At 46.6% G+C, this 16,979-nt stretch overlaps 1 protein-coding gene across 1 annotated transcript; it reads left to right on the top strand.

The window, feature by feature from the left end:
* The first annotated feature begins 1,823 nt into the window (after nucleotides 1-1,823).
* On the top strand, nucleotides 1,824-14,411 carry ctr9 (CTR9 homolog, Paf1/RNA polymerase II complex component). The gene is made up of 24 exons (XM_064336879.1): nucleotides 1,824-1,994; nucleotides 2,877-2,975; nucleotides 3,398-3,637; nucleotides 3,912-4,029; nucleotides 4,334-4,423; nucleotides 5,021-5,277; nucleotides 5,370-5,477; nucleotides 5,852-6,088; nucleotides 6,244-6,333; nucleotides 6,432-6,560; nucleotides 6,955-7,138; nucleotides 7,321-7,409; nucleotides 7,654-7,839; nucleotides 8,530-8,617; nucleotides 8,746-8,894; nucleotides 9,164-9,280; nucleotides 9,477-9,622; nucleotides 9,912-9,983; nucleotides 10,171-10,306; nucleotides 11,513-11,650; nucleotides 11,971-12,125; nucleotides 12,590-12,683; nucleotides 13,122-13,234; nucleotides 13,558-14,411. Exons 1-24 carry the CDS (start codon nucleotides 1,950-1,952, stop codon nucleotides 13,949-13,951), a joined length of 3,474 nt encoding a protein of 1,157 aa, XP_064192949.1. The 5' UTR covers nucleotides 1,824-1,949; the 3' UTR covers nucleotides 13,952-14,411.
* The last annotated feature ends 2,568 nt before the right edge of the window (nucleotides 14,412-16,979 follow it).

The following is a 16,979-nucleotide window of genomic DNA, read 5'->3' as shown; positions in this document are numbered from 1 at the left end:
CGCATGAGACTATTTTATCAGCAGGCCATTTTTTAAAATAAATTAGAATCTGCTCTTACCTCGTTGCGGGTCACAGCTCCCTTCGAAGTATGCAAAGAAAGAGTTCTAAGGCAACTGTGGTATGTCCACACTCATACAGAAGGTCATACGAGCCCTATTTTAAGGCTGTGCTAAGGATGTGGAAGGCATTGGTTCGGAAACCACTCTTGCAGTGATGTTTACAAAGGAAGCTGATGATGTTGACAGAGCCGGGCACTTGCCTGTTTTGTTAATTCATGGGCACACATCAAAACCAGATGACACGGTCGGCCCCCTCTCTCAGCCGCAAGCTGCCGCGGATTGTGCCATTCACAAAGCTCTGATCAGCATGCAATTTTATGCACGGTGCAGAGCCCGATAATGGTGTGATGGGCCGTTTTAATTATCACTCTGCAGTTTTGCACATCAAATGTTTCAGGCCATTCCGCAGAACGCATGTCATACTTCCAACCCCCCTCCCCCCCACCTCCATTAACAGATATGAACATCACCTCTAGAACCTAGAACTCACTTTAGCTAGGCTAAACAGAATCTTATCTAGCTTGATCTTCATTGAGCTTGATAATTTATATGAAACCCAACACATTTGATCATTGGTTTCATCATTCATAAAATTTATATATATATATATATATATTATATATATATATATATATATATATATATATATATATAATATACATTTTATGAATGTAATACTCTCAAAATTTAACCATAATCATTTAATGCAGGTATAATATATATATAGCTCAGTATAAGAAATGGCACCGTCTGACACAAGTTTCAAGTAAAATAAATACAAAGGACTCTCTTTGTACAGCAAATGGTGATGGACATTATTTTACAAAGAATTAGCTTCCATTCTTAATGGCTGTGTTGTCATCCACAATGCTACATGGGTATAAAGTAAACTAGCATTCTATTGCTTTTCCAATGGGAAATATGTGACTACAATTAAATAGAAATGAGGCTACATTATATTTGCATGTCTGAAAATTTCTATGGAATTACTCCATGTCAACAGATTTCAATACAATTAAAATGAATTCAACTTTAAACTCTCTACACAGTCCCTGGTTACTATGCCTCTCAATCCCCTATTGCTGATTATAGAATGGATTCAGTGGAGGCTGCAGTTCAGCTGAAACTAAAACAAGATTCCAAAACCTCAGATCAGACTTGCAATAAATACTTTGATTACCCCTTCAAAAATTTAGAGAATGAATTTTTTGCCATCACAAAACATTCTCAAATTAAATTATTTTAATTTCATTATTATCCCAACCACTAACATTATAATCCCTTAATTGTATAGCTGTATATTTATTCATTTGAATTCAACTGTCTATTGAGGAATGATCGACCTTCCTGAGGCTCAGCATCACATTAAAAATTTAATCAGCAATTCATTCACCCACTGCCATCATTTTCTGTAATGCATCCATGACAAAAAATTCCATTAGAAAAATATTTTTTACAGACAGCATTAATGTATACCAACATTAAATTCGTATGATTAAAATACTGATAACTATAGTCTATGTGAATTGAGTAATCATAATAATATAAATATTTTTTATTGCTCTTTTCCTTGCTTGCCTGCTGGACATATATCTACTACCAAGAAAACATTTCAAGTCGAAGTTGTACAATTTTTACACCACTTCTGTTTTTCACACCCGTACTGTTTGCATATAAAATTAAACTCATGCCAGGGAGCAGCATGGTCCACATGGTCTTAAAGGGGTCATCCCGCGAAAACGCAACGATAGACAACTGAATTTCACCCGGAAGTGCTCGGAAACGTTCTGAGCGGAAGCAGTTGCGAGCTAATCAGAAGAAGTCGGAAAGGATTCCACCGCAATTTATTACAAAAATCTGGGAACAGACCTGGGATTCCTGCCGACATAATGTCTCGGGGTTCCATCGAAATCCCTCTTCGGGACACGGACGAAGTAAGTTTGGATCTTCGAGCTGTGCTATTTTGGTGATTAGCTACCGAGCCACAGTGACTAGTTCTTTGATTACGGCCATACTTGTTGGTGAGCCAGGTTTGCATTGCCACTGGGTCTTAATGCAAAAAAAAAAAAAAAAATCTATATATATAGCTAGCATGTAGATGCTTCTCTCTGTTTGCAGTTAACAATAGCTGGCTGATGAATAAATTTAACTAGCTACATATGAGTTCTGTTTACCATTCCCTTCCATAACGATTCGGCTAGTTGAGTAGCTGGCTAGTACTGAGTACTTAACTTCACTTGGGCATTATCTTGGCTAATGGCTAACGAAGAATAGTTAAGAATGTAGAGTTTAAAACAATATGACAGAATAAGAGAAGCCATTAGTTTGCTGCCAACTTATGCACTGACAAACTGTCATTTCCAGCGCCAAGTTGATCACCTGTCTGGTATGAGGTGACTTTTGGAAACAGACTGCTCAGCCAGTAGACTCTTTCATGTATCTTGGGGAATGCGTAGCTTGTTTACTGAAGGGCTATTACTTTAGGTAGTAGCATAAAACCCCTCACCTTGATTCTATACATTTAGTAGCAAACAAATGCAGCTCAATTTTACCTTGAGAAAGTAAACATACAGTTTTGCTTTCATTCTTTACTCTTAATAGGAATTTATTATCGAGAGCACCTATCCCTGAACTTGCCTATTATCACAAGTGCAGTGCATTAAACTAGTGCAGTTTTGTTTGTTACTTCTCTTGCAACCCACTCGCAGGTTTCAGCCCACAGTTTGGAAACCATCTTGCTTAGTGTGTAGTATGCTTGCATAAAAGAAGAGCTGTTACAGGTGAATAGATATAAATGACGTGTCATTTCTTTGCAGGTCATTGAGCTTGACTTTGACCAGCTGCCCGAGGGTGATGAGGTCATCAGTATCCTAAAGCAGGAGCACACCCAGCTGCACATATGGATCGCACTGGCGGTAAGTCTCACTAAAGGCCCATTTGCAGTCTTATCCAAGGAGAAGTGTTCTCATATTAATCGCTGCACTTTCACTGGGCGTTGAGAAGTGATGGCCTGCAACACACACTCCCACACATGTACACATGCACATGCACACGTACACGCAACACTCATGTCTGGCAGTGTTTGAGCTCAGAGACAGAAGTATATGTGTGATGTGTTTAGATGCTATACACATCAGTGTAATTAAAATATCCTTAAAAATATGACTCTGTTGCTTTGTTGTGTTCCTTTCTGTACATCAAATGCACAATTGTACTTGCTTGTGCTAAATCAGGGAGACACACAGCTCATTCCTGGTTCCAGTGCAGTCCTGGTTCTATCGTTCAGTTTCCCAGTGGCAAGAATACGTTTAACTTATGCTTAGTTTTTCCATGTCAGCTGGAGTACTACAAGCAGGGGAAGACGGAGGACTTTGTCAAGCTGCTGGAGGCGGCCCGTATCGATGGCAACCTGGACTACAGAGACCACGAGAAAGACCAGATGACCTGTCTGGACACCTTGGCAGCTTACTATGTCCAACAGGCACGCAAGGAGAAGAACAAGGATGCCAAGAAGGAGCTCATTACCCAGGCTACCCTGCTGTACACCATGGCCGACAAGATCATCATGTACGACCAGGTAAGGAGCTGTCGCTTGTCAAACAAAAGTTAATGATGTATCTGAAAAATAGAACAAGTGAAGTAATAAAAGGTAATAACAGTGACAACACAACGAAACAACATTAAACGCATAACAAATATTGTATTTATTGGTAAACCGGCAGTTTATGTTGCTGTATGCTAATGTATTTTTCTCAGTGAAGGACCCATCTGGTGCATGCCCATGACCTACACTCACAGACCTGCTCCTCTAATGGACTGTGATTGTAATTGTTGTGTGTTTGACCCACCAGAACCACTTGCTGGGAAGAGCTTGCTTCTGTCTTTTGGAAGGAGATAAAATGGACCAGGCTGATGCTCAGTTCCACTTTGTCCTGAACCAGTCCACCAACAACATACCTGCTCTGCTGGGTCGGTGAAACCAGGAGCCCCCCTTTTCTGCTGCAAGCCAGACAGTGACAATAATAAAAGCCCATTCAGGAAAGAATAATGGCTATGCCCTTGGAAATTGTCTGTCAGTTTCATTCTTTAAGTTAAGTGCATGCAAACTTGCAGAAACGAATGGGCTGTTTGAAGCGTACAGTTGTTTGTTTTTAAACTTTAGAACCATGATATCCCCATTAGAAAAATGGCTTTTGCCAGACAGCTGAATATCAGGTGTGAATAAAACATCCTCAGTTGTCTGTTTCTTGATCCCATTTGTTATCTTTCTCAGGTAAGGCCTGCATCTCTTTCAACAAGAAAGATTACAGAGGCGCTCTGGCTTATTATAAGAAGGCCCTTCGCACCAACCCCGGCTGTCCAGGTATGCTTTTATTATTTTTCATGAATTTGTTCTTATCCAGAGCAATTAACTGGGCTATCATGACATAAAGTGCACATCAAAAGGAACAAAGGTATTATGGGTACAGGACAGGAAGTGTGTCCCAGGTGGTCCTTAGTAACATGGGAAAATATTCAATATGTAGTAAAAGACACATTTTAGAACATTAGTTCAAATAACCTTTGTCCAGTTTGCACATCCTTGTTAATATTACCATTGCAATTATTGAATGTTTATATTGTGGTAAATAGCAGTGGGCCAATTGCAGCATGCCTTGCTTGAGTTTAAACCTGAGGTTTGAACCCTTAGGCCACAAAACTCCATTGCAACTGGAACAGATAATCCTTAATTCAGAGATTTTGATAGCTGTTTCAGTTGTAATGAAGTTCTGTGGTTGAGGGGTTTAAACCCCAGCTAAGCATGCTGCATTTGACCCAGTATGTCTTTTGTAGATCTGTATTATAACAGCATCACAGTTTTGACATGCTTCTATGTACCCATGTGTATTGGATGGTTGCTTTTCGAGCATGTTTGGGCATGGCCTGCAGTAGTGTGTGACGCGGCGTCTCTTGTGGTTAGCCGAGGTGAGGCTGGGAATGGGCCACTGCTTCGTGAAGCTGAACAAGCTGGAGAAGGCCCGGCTGGCGTTCGGCCGCGCCCTGGAGCTCAACTCCAAGTGCGTGGGGGCGCTGGTGGGGCTGGCCGTGCTGGAGCTCAACAACAAGGAGGCCGACTCCATCAAGAACGGGGTGCAGCTTCTCTCCAGGGCCTACACCATCGACCCCAGCAACCCCATGGTGCTCAACCACCTGGCCAACCACTTCTTCTTCAAGAAGGTATGAAGACGAAGGGCTCCATGCTCTGAGTTTGCGCTGTGTTACGCGGTCGCTCAACCTCTGACCTTGCTGCCCCCTGCGTCTGCTTTCAGGACTACAGCAAGGTGCAGCACCTGGCCCTCCACGCCTTTCACAACACGGAGGTGGAGGCCATGCAGGCGGAGAGCTGCTACCAGCTGGCCCGCTCCTTCCACGTGCAGGTAGGCCCCACACTGTCATTGCTCTGTTCTGTAAGGGGTAAAGGAACCTGGCTTATTTTTGTTGGTGTTTGACTGTGAGTTGCATATAGGACTATATCACTTTTATGTAATGAATGTTCATGAGGGAGAACATAAAAAGCTTGTCAAAGTGATATTGTTACTGTTATAAATTAAACTGAGAGGCCTCCCCAAATAAAATGTTAAATATATTTGTGTTCATATTATCATGCCTATTATGTATTGTTGGAATGTGTGAAAATGCAGACTCACGGTGAGTCATCTTTCAGCAGTTGGTAAATCATCTCCCTTGTTCTTGCTGGTGGAAGCTTTGTGACCCCACAGCTGTTAACCGTGTCTTTCCTCTGGGGTTTCAGGAGGACTACGACCAGGCCTTCCAGTACTACTACCAGGCCACGCAGTTTGCCTCCTCCACCTTTGTGCTGCCCTTCTTTGGCCTGGGCCAGATGTACGTGTACCGCAGGGACAAGGAAAACGCGGCGCAGTGCTTTGAGAAAGTCCTGAAGGCCTACCCCAACAACTACGAGACCATGAAGATCCTGGGCTCTCTGTACGCCACCTCCGACGACCAGGAGAAGCGAGACATTGCTAAAGTACGTCAGGAGTTCATTGGGCGTCTACCTTTGAGCTCATAGAGAAGCAGTCACGGTCTCCTTAAAACTCACTCAGGGGTATGAGTTTAGGAAATCTGGAACAGTAGCAGGTGTCGCACAGGAAGTGATGTCGGTGTGTTGCCTTTCCGTCTCAGGGCCATCTTAAGAAGGTGACAGAACAGTACCCCGACGACGTGGAGGCCTGGATCGAGCTGGCGCAAATCCTGGAACAGACAGACATACAGGTAGAGCCCTCAGCGGTGGAGTTCAGCATCCTGAGATGCGTTCAGAGGAGGTGTTGAACTCCCTGTGGACCAATGATACGCTTCCCTCCCTCTCTAAGGGCGCTCTCTCAGCGTACGGCACGGCCACACGCATTCTCCAGGAGAAGGTGCAGGCTGACGTCCCTCCTGAGATCCTCAACAACCTGGGAGCGCTGCACTTCAGACTGGGCAACCTGGGAGAGGCCAAGGTGGGTCAGCTACAGGGCAGTGAGGAATGGTGGCCTGCCTCAGATCCCTGACACGGTTAATAAAACTATATTAAAATCCAAACTGTGGAGTTTGGATTTCTCTGCATTCATTGAGAAATTTCTCTTTATTTCTTGAGAACAGCTTGTGAAGCCTGTGAAAATGAATCCCAGGAAAAGTGTTTGGGCAGGCCTACCATAGAGTCCCTCAGGGCAGTAGTGTGTATGATCAGAGCTGGGTCTGAGGCACTAAATTCGGGATCCTGTTTACCACAGAGCAGGGAAACTTCTTCCTGTTTACCACAGATCAAGGAACCTTTTTCCTCATTATTCTACGTATTATTTTGATCAGTGCTCAGTGTTCAGGTGTTCAGTGTTCTCTTCCATCTGTCCTCAGAAATACTTCCTGGCCTCCCTGGAGCGGGCCAAAGCGGAGGGGGAGCACGACGAGCACTATTACAACGCCATCTCCGTCACCACCTCATACAACCTGGCCCGTCTGTACGAGGCCATGTGCGAGTTCCACGAGGCCGAGAAGCTCTACAAGAACATCCTCCGAGAGCACCCCAACTACGTGGACTGTGCGTACTGTACCGCGAAGCCAAAAACATCCAGCGTTTTTTGCCCTCTTACTTTGTGAGAAATATTGCCTTTGGCGGCCTGAACTGAACCCTGAACTGTAGCAGTGAAATGGAAGGTTAATTATTGAATGATTAAAGCAGCACACGGCTCCAGGAGTTTTAACTGTTGTTGTTCGCTACAGGTTACTTGCGTCTTGGAGCCATGGCTCGCGATAAAGGCAACTTCTACGAAGCTTCGGATTGGTTCAAAGAAGCCCTGCAGATCAATCAGGTATCTCCCAGCATATCAACGAGCCTCGTCACCTTTTTTGTCTCACAGTTCAAGGAAATTTTAATCAGTGCCTTCATCTTCCTGTAATTATGTAAGAGATAATTGCGTGGTTCATTTGATTGCATTGTGCGGAGCTTGTCCCTTTTTAAGCCTGCTGACACTGCTTACTCCTGCTAAATGCTTGCTGTGGGTTCAGTGCACAGTAATCCTGAGCATATGCCTGTACGTGTTTTCCCGCTGTCAGGACCATCCAGACGCATGGTCCCTCATAGGGAACCTCCACTTGGCCAAGCAGGAGTGGGGCCCGGGCCAGAAGAAGTTTGAGCGGATCCTGAAGCAGCCGTCCACGCAGAACGACACCTACTCCATGCTGGCGCTAGGCAACGTGTGGCTGCAGACCCTGCACCAGCCCACACGGGACCGGGAGAAGGTGCGTCCTCCACCCGTCCCTGGCATGTCCCTAGCATGTCCCTAGCATGTCCCTGGCATGTCCCTGGCATGTCCCTAGCATGTCCCTAGCATGTCCCTGGCATGTCCCTAGCATGTCCCTAGCATGTCCCTGGCATGTCCCTAGCATGTCCCTAGCATGTCCCTGGCATGTCCCTAGCATGTCCCTGGCATGTCCCTGGCATATCCCTGGCATGTCCCTGGCATGTCCCTGGCATGTCCCTGGCATGTCCCTGGTGTGTCGCTGGTATTGTCGCGTAGCGGCTAAGCAGCTGGGCTTGTAACTCACAAGCTGCGGGTTTTATTGCACCGTGGGAAACTTCTGTTTTTCCCTTGAGCAAAAAAAACTTGCTTCGGTCACTGAGAAGGAGGAAGTTGATGCTATTACTGTGTTTGTCATGACATTTTTATTCAGAGTCAACCTGAAGCTGTTGAAAGGTCTGTGGTCCCTGAAAGCAAAGGATGTAATTGTGCGCCGACTTGTGGGACTGCCTGCCACAGTTGACACCGCCACAGTCCAGAATCCATACCAGGCTGGAGCGCATCCTCCACTTGTGCCTTTTACGGGTGGAATGAGCCCCCCAGCATCTCTAGACCTTTATGCTCTCTAACATCCTACCATCCTAATGGCAGCATTTTTACAATGTTCTGTTACAATGTTTTTTTTTTTTAGGAAAAGCGCCACCAGGATCGAGCCTTGGCCATTTACAAACAGGTCCTGCGCAACGACGCCAAGAACCTCTACGCCGCCAACGGCATCGGTCAGTATCCGCGCTTCCACCGCTGAGCCCCGACGGCGCACACGACGCTGACCCACAGGCGCGCCGGTGCGGAAGTGTGGGGGAAAAAAAACAACGCTGACGCTCGCGTCCTCCTCTCCGCTTCTCAGGTGCGGTCCTGGCGCACAAGGGCTACTTCCGCGAGGCGCGCGACGTCTTCGCCCAGGTGAGGGAGGCCACCGCGGACATCAGCGACGTGTGGCTCAACCTGGCGCACATCTACGTGGAGCAGAAGCAGTACATCAGCGCCGTGCAGATGGTAAGGGCGGCCCTCAGTCAGAATCTGCATTCCGCCCAGGGCAGCCGAGGGTTGGTACTCCAGGGGGAAATTTATTGGCCGTGCTCATTGTCTGGGATATCGAGGTCACGTTTTATTGGCTTAATGATAGCCGCGCGGCACTCATGATGAAGTCTGCCGCACAGGTTTTACGAGCCCGTTAAATTGAGGGAGTGGGACCTTGAAAGGACCTGAAGTGAATGGCTTAGGTAGATTTTGGCCCTGTTCTGACCGGGTGTGTGTGTGCGCAGTATGAGAACTGCCTGAAGAAGTTCTACAAGCACCAGAACACGGAGGTGCTGCTGTACCTGGCCCGGGCGCTCTTCAAATGCGGCAAGCTGCAGGAGTGCAAGCAGACCCTGCTCAAGGTAACGCACTGCGCCACCCTCCAGCTCTGTCTCTGAACCCACACCTGTTTAACTGCTGAGGATATCCAGCAGTTAATGGCAGGTGTGCATGTTTTCTGTGTGTGTGTGTGCATATGTGTGTGTGTGCGCTTGTATTGAGTGTATATGGTACAGTATGAGTGGATCATTCATGTTCTTGATGTCCATGCCCCCCCAGGCTCGTCACGTTGCCCCTAACGACACGGTGCTGATGTTCAACGTGGCGCTGGTGCTGCAGAGACTCGCCACTCTGGTGCTGAAGGATGAGAAGAGCAACCTGAAGGCCGTGCTCAGCGCTGTCAAAGAGCTGGAGCTGGCACACAGGTGAGAGCCTGCCCCGCCTACCCCGCAGTCCTGCCCCCGTTACACAGCCCCGCCCACACCCCACAGCCCCACCCACACCCCACAGCTCTGTCCCACCCCGCAGTCCTGCCCCCATTCCACAGCTCTGTCCCACACCACAGCCCCGCCCACACCCCACAGCTCTGTCCCACCCCGCAGCTCTGTCCCACACCACAGCTCTGTCCCACACCCCACAGCACTGTCCCACCCCACGGCTCTGTTACACACCACAGCCCCACCCTCTGACCACAGCCCGCTCTGTCTCCCACAGGTACTTCAGCTACCTGAGCAAGGCAGGGGATAAGATGAGATTTGATCTGGCGCTGGCTTCCACCGAGGCTAGGTGAGTTACCGCACAACACCACCCCCCTTCATGAACCTTTCACTGTTCGAGTCGCCTGCTGATTAGGCTGGGATTAGGACAGGAGGTGATGTACTTACATACTGCTGTAGGATGGCTAGCACGGCCACCCGATAGCAGCGTGAGTGATGTGTGGACTGCTCTGAGAGCCGTGTGTGTGTCCGAGCAGGCAGTGCTCGGATCTTCTGAGCCAGGCCCAGTACCACGTGGCCCGGGCCAGGAAACAGGACGAGGAGGAGAAGGAGCTGAGGGCCAAGCAGGAGCAGGAGAGAGACCAGCTGCGCCAGCAGCTGATGAAGGAGCAGGTCAGTGCCTGCAGTTCGACCAATCCACTTCTGCAGATTCTCCTGTCAGTCAGCTGGAAACTCCTCCCACTTCCTTACTTCATGGAACTATTACATTCTGAATAAACTATATGACAGCAGGTTTCCCACAAAAACATTTCAACATTCAACATAATTTTTATAACGAAGAGCACACTGGCAATTTAAAGGAGTACCATGGTGATTTTCACACTTTCTCGGTTTTATGTGCTATTTGCACAAGAGGCATTGAAGAAACACAATGAGCAAAGTATTAAATATGTCCGTTCTGTATTCTTGGAGAAATATGCGTTTTAAATTCATCGTCCTATTTTCAACCGGTTGAGAAAGTTGTCATTTTGCTACGTCATTAATACAGTAACCACTCCCATTTCCACGCCCCGTAAAGAAATCTGACAGGACACACCGTCCTGCTGTTCAGACAATGCAAATATTTGACTAACGTTAGGTTCACTTAAATTAGAGTGCCTTTAGATTATTTCTGGTTATATTCATTTAGCTAGCTAGCTAACGTTAGCTAGCTAGGAGGTTTGCTTTCATAAGGCAATGTTATCGATAACGTTAGCTTGCTAGTTTGCTTTTATGAGGACGTTATAGTTGTGCTTTTATCTTAACTTGGCTAGCTAGATATCAAAAATTATCATTAGATATAAGTCAACGTCCTTACCTTAGCTATCTACCGATACTTGATATACTAGCCCTACTAAGCTAGCTAGCTTGTGAAAATTCAGTCTCCCAAAGAGAGCGCATATCATGGGGGTAGCTATGGTAACGGGGCACGGTCTGTCAATCATAGCTAACTGACAGTTCTCATTACCACGCCCAGACGGTTCAGGTGAATTTTTATCGTGGGAAATTTAGGCTTAGAAAAATACGTTTTAAAGTACATTGAAATGACTGAAGAATAAAAAAATTATGCACATTTGTTTTGTTGTTGCCTGAAGACAACTGGGAAGTGTCACGTTCAACCACCATGGTACTCCTTTAAGATATTTTCACTCCATCAATTGGACAGTTTTTTTTTTAAACACCATAAGAATGATAACCCCAAAAATAAGACCTTTTGACCCGCAATAAGACTCCCGGACACCAGAACACCCATCATGTGATGTCCGTTTGAGGGAATCTGTGTTCAGTGTTGAGGAGCTGCTCCTCACAGTTGTCCCTGAACCCCATCTCTCCCCCCAGGAGGAGAAGAGAAACAAGGAGGTGGAGGAGCAGAAGAAGCTGCTGGAGCAGAGAGCCCAGTATGTGGAGAAAACCAAGAACCTCCTCACTTTTACAGAGGAGTCTCAAAAGGAGAAGAAGAAGGCCAGCGGTGGACGGGTGAGTGCGGGGCAGTTTTGGGGTACCCATGCAAGTTAATCAAAGTACACTCATTTTAGCTGCCTTTACTGTTCATAAACAACAGGTTTTGTGGTATAAATGATACTAGAGCTCTTCTTGTCCTCACTGGAGATACAGAGCTCCAGAAGATGTCTTTTCACTTTGTTGTGCTGGTGTGGGGGCCCGTAGTTTAACATGCACAGTTCAGCCAGCATGCTGCAATATGCTGCAGTAACGTCTTTATTGGCAGTTGGTTGTGCTGAACGGAGGTTTTATGGTTTTTTTATGACCAATGGGATGGGGTCTCGCGTCTGTCGCAGCGGAAGAAGGGGGGTGACTTTGACGAGTTTGTCAACGACGACTCGGACGAGGACCTGCCCATGAAGAAGAAGAAGAAGAGGAGGGCTGGCAGCGGCAGTGAGCAGGAGGAGGAGGGGGAGGAGGGAGAGAAGAGACCGCGCAAGAAGAGGAGGAGGTGAGTGACAGCTCTCCACAGCAGGGGGTGGTGGCTTCACTGAGTGGGAACAGAATCCATTATCGTGCATGTAGAACCCTGCAGACCCTTCATTATCCCCCTATTCATAAATACCAGGATAGAAACCTGGAGGTATAAACAACACTAACCACGTCATCTGCCATGGGTAGTAGTGTTCTTTGTTTGTCCTCTTATTAATGAGCCTTGCTGTCTAGGCAATGGGAGATGGCTGGGGTATATCTTAACATGATAGGTACATTGAGTGGGAGGGAGACCTGGTCGGGAGCGTATGGGCCTCCTCAGTGATAGTAAAAAAGCAGCTGAATCCTGAGGGGTTGGTACAGGGCCATGTTAATGGCCAGCATGCCTCCGCATGGTCTCTGCAGTTACATGCTTGTTTCTGATGGAAGAGGAAGAGAGCGTCTTAGCCTAAAGCCACACCCACACACTCGCTTGTCTTTCAGACCCACAAAGGGCGGGGACGAAGGCAGCGATGACGAGGAGGGCTCAAGACCCAAGAAACAGCGCAAACCCAGGGAGCGCAAGAGGATGGAAAAGGTCTGCAGATGTGTTCGCGTTTGTGGATGTGTGAGCGCATGTTTGTGGATGTGTGAGGGCATGTTTTTGGTTGTGTGAGGGCATGTTTGTGGATGTGTGAGCGCGTGTTTGTGGATGTGTGAGCGCATGTTTGTGGATGTGTGCGCGCGTGTTTTTGGATGTGTGAGCGCGTGTTTTTGGATGTGTGAGCGCGTGTTTTTGGATGTGTGAGCGCATGTTTTTGGATGTGTGAGCGCATGTTTGTGGTTGTGTGAGCGCATGTTTTTGGATGTGTGAGCGCATGTTTGTGGATGTGTGAGCGCATGTTTGTGGATGTGTGAGCGCATGTTTGTGGATGTGTGAGCGCATGTTTGTGGATGTGTGAGCGCGTGTTTTTGGCTGAGCGTCGGTGTCGGGCGCATGCGTGCGGAAGTCTCACGCTTCTCCGTGTTCCGCTAGGCCAAGCCCGAGCGCCTCCCCCCGTCTCTCAAAGGGAAGATCAAGTCCAAGGCCATCATCTCATCCTCCGACTCGTCCTCCGATGAGGACGGCCTGAAGATCGCTGAGGACAGGTAAGGCTTTCAGCTGAAGTCCTTAAACTCCGTCTTTCACTGAACTGGTGTGCCTTCAGGTCTTTTCAGTGTCATTCGCTGAAGAAGGAACGATTGTTTTCTTATCCTTAAACATAGTCCCTGTGTGAACATATTTTAGTAGTTTATTATATATGAAGAGCCAAAGGAAATAAATGGCTTGGTATGAAGCCCATTTTATGTAGATTTAGCATTAGTGTTTTTTTTTTTTTGTCATCCTGAAACCTACTAAGTTCTTAGTCTGCCTGCTACTGGATTTCGTACTGGTCTACGGTCTGACTGATTTTTTCAAAATAATTTCCCAGAAACCCACGGGACAGCGGGTCAGGCTCGGAAGAGGAGTCGGGCCACAGGAGGCGCGTGGCCTCGGACAGCGAGTCGGACGAGGAGCGGAACCGCTCGGGCAGCGAGGGCGGCAGCCCGCGTCGCTCCGGCAACTCGGAGGACGACGAGTCCGGCAGCGATCGGCCGGTGAAGAGGACGCGGCCCGTCCAGTCGGACTCGGAGCAGTCGGACAACGGGAGCAAGAAGAGCCGCTCCGAGGGCTCGGACGACGAGTCCCCGCCCGGGTCGCCCGCCGCCGACTCCGACCGCGGCTCGGAGAACGAGGGCTCGCCGCGTCGCTCCGACAACGAGTCAGAGCCCGAGCAGTCCAACAACGAGGCGTCCAATCGCGGCTCGGACGACGACAGCGACTGAGTGAGCGTCCAACCGCAGCCCACTGTACTGAGAGTAACTAAGTGACGAACTTCCTCACCCCCCCCCACCCCCCAAAAAAAATTTAATTTTGACATGAACTTGTTGAAGCTATGGGTGTGGATGTTGCAGGTGTTCGTCTCAGGGAGGCAGTGATGTGATGGGCCTGCTCGTGCTGGAGCCATCATGGGATTCTCTGTGGTTTATCTGTAATGGACACCTGTTTCTAACCTTTTTTTGTTGTTTCTTTGTCCTGTTTATGAGCTGTGAGAGTGAAAGTGAAGCTGTGTATATAGAAATGCTAAATGCTATCCTGCCTTAGCATCTTCCTGTCTGCCCATTTTCGTATTGTTTTAATATCTTTCTGGTTTCTTTTTTTTTTTTTGAAGAAAAAAATAAAAGTGAGTATTACTTGGCTGAGTTGTGGGGAGAATGTGTAGATAATAAAATGATCACAAACCAACCCTGTGTAGTAAGAGATTTATTTTGCTCATAAAAGTGTAAATGGTCCATCTTTTGTCCAAAATGTGCAGTAATTCTCTGTCTTCAACATATTCTGGTATCAAGCACAATCTATAATAGTCTTTTCAAAACAAACCAAAAACTTTAAAAAGCACATTGAATTTTCTATCACTGGCACTGCTAGTAATTCTTTTGAGAAAAACAAAATTGTATGAGAAATGTACATTCTGATCCAGGACCTGTTTCTAAGGACATCAAATAAAACAGGTTTTCTATATGAAGGAAAAAAGTCAGGCACTTAAAAGAAAAATGTTCTCATTTTCAAGTCCTTGTTTTTATTTTCCTATATCTTAGGACATTCAGGTTTTTCAAGAGTGTAGGAATGTGTAATAGCAGGATTACCTTGAATCAACTGCTTTTCCCTCAGGCGTCCACTAGAAGGCAGCCTTCACCTGCAGAATACATGCAGGCCCCCAACACACTGTCCTCATTTCCTGCTCCCACCATGTGTCCCAGCAACAGAGGCTGGGAAAGGAGCACCATGTAGGCACAGTGCTGCCTACATTGCCCCCAACAAGACCGCTTCAAAGGGGCACGCAGGTAATGATTGTGTTCCACTGAAACATGACACACGGACACACTCAGGAAGACCAGACTGAGCATGAAACCGTAGACTGGGAGGGGGAAAAGCACCCCAGCAAAGGTGGGAAATGGGGACCCTCCATGATTGGGCAGTGGGACGCGGTGTTTCAGCTGTGAAGTTATTCATAGAGAGATGCTGTGCGTGAGCTGTGCCTCGCTGTGCTGTGTGAGAGGATCCGTCGGGTGTGTCACCATCTGTCCGCCCACAGCTGGTCGCTGGATTCCTGGGCCTGTCTGGGCCAGGGTCATGGGTCCTGTGCCATCGCTCATCCCTTTGAAAATATTACCGTGCTGTTGAACCAAGTGCTTATGGGCTGGCAATGGGCCAAAGCAGAGCTTCAAGGCCTGGAGAAGACAGAAGTTTCTCCAGGGGGGCGGTGAGGAGAGGAGGGCAGACTCCAGCAGCCAAAGAGCTGCGTAGAGGGTGAAGGGTTTAAGGGGGGTCACGGTTAGGAAAACAGAAAGCCTTATGGGTGAGGCATGATTAGGGCTACATTTCAGAGTTGGGGAAAGCCAACATTTCCTCGATTTGGATGCCAAAAATATTTTACTATGGTGCCAAAACAGTCATAGGGCTAGAATTAGGGTTTGGAATAGGTTTAGAGTTAGGAAAACGGTAAGAATTAGGGTTATGGCAAGATTATGGTTGCGTATAAGAGCTGGGGAAAGAATTAGCACAATAGCTATTCCTTCATTTGGACATTGCTGGTGCATGGTGTCAAATGTTTTTTTTTCTTTAAAAATGTGGTATATTTTGATCTATTTCATGTTTTGTGTATTTCAGCAATACAGTGCGAAAAGTAACTATTTCTACCGCTTGGATTTGCTATGCTTCTTAAGAAATTTGATATGAGTTAGCAGAACTCCACTCCAAGCACAGAACATTGCCACACAGCTCAAGCAATACTGTAGGTCAATATGAACTCGTAAGATAACAGTATGATAATATTCATTTCATCATCCATTGAAAAGATCACCTTTAAACCACATTTTAATCCTGTTTTTTCTCAGAGCCGTTCATTGACTAAGGGTGTTTTCACACTTTGTTCGCTTTTGCTTCTCAAGTGGACTCAGACCAATGACTTGCCATTTTGTGTGCATATGTGTACACACCAAATGAACTCAGGGTGTTTTCACATTTAGTTCTTTTAAAATGTATCAAATGCTGTTCTTTTAAAGTGAACCAAAAAAAGTGAACCAGCTGCAAATGTCACTTGACTTCATGTGATAACAGCCTCAATCAAAGTGAACCAGCTGCAAACCAGCTGCAAAAGTCACTTGACTTCATGTGATAACAGCCTCAATCATCTTGGGTAGGGAACTCGGTGTTGTAGTTTCAATTCCTGATGGCACTGCTCTTGTACCCATGAGCACAGTACTTATGCTGTGTAAAAAGGCTAAAAGCTGTACAAGTTGTTCTGCACAAGAGCCTTTGCTAAATGCCCATAATGTAATGTCTTTTCAATTCGGTGCCAGCTCCACACCCACCTCCAGAAATGGCTGTTCTAAATAGCCACGGTAAGATAGTTAGAATCACCATGATTAATTAAGCATTTGGCATTTCATCAGTAGCGGTGAGGTCATTTAATGCATTTATTGTGCTCGATTCATTGCTTTATTTCCATGTGAACATAGAAAATGGTCTTGGTCCCAGACAGGGGCAGACCCAGCAGAGGCTCCACTGGTCCCCTATGATGTGCTAAACCTCCTCTTTACAATGCATTATATCCATTTAGCAAACACTTATCCAGAGTGACTTACAGCATGAAGTGCATAAGTGCATTCAACAGGTTTAGAAGAGCAGCAGAACCTACTTAATATTAGAGACTGTAACACTGATGCACGTTCAGTGTTTACTGACTCGGTGCTATTAACACTTAACACCATTAACAGTCTAAGAAGTGTTCAAATCAGCTTTTACGGTTAG

This window comes from Anguilla rostrata, chromosome 5 (genome assembly GCF_018555375.3).
Source record: "Anguilla rostrata isolate EN2019 chromosome 5, ASM1855537v3, whole genome shotgun sequence".
In the NCBI taxonomy this organism is placed as follows: Eukaryota; Metazoa; Chordata; class Actinopteri; order Anguilliformes; family Anguillidae; genus Anguilla; species Anguilla rostrata.
This window is presented reverse-complemented; position numbering and strand designations above follow the sequence as displayed.

Bases quoted from the DNA above. Each gene is read 5' to 3' on its own strand.
- ctr9 (XM_064336879.1), top strand. From the start codon at position 1,950: ATGTCTCGGGGTTCCATCGAAATCCCTCTTCGGGACACGGACGAA. The intron at 9,623-9,911 runs GTGAGAGCCTGC...TGTCTCCCACAG, and splicing joins GAGCTGGAGCTGGCACACAG to GTACTTCAGCTACCTGAGCA. The intron at 10,307-11,512 runs GTCAGTGCCTGC...CTCTCCCCCCAG, and splicing joins AGCAGCTGATGAAGGAGCAG to GAGGAGAAGAGAAACAAGGA.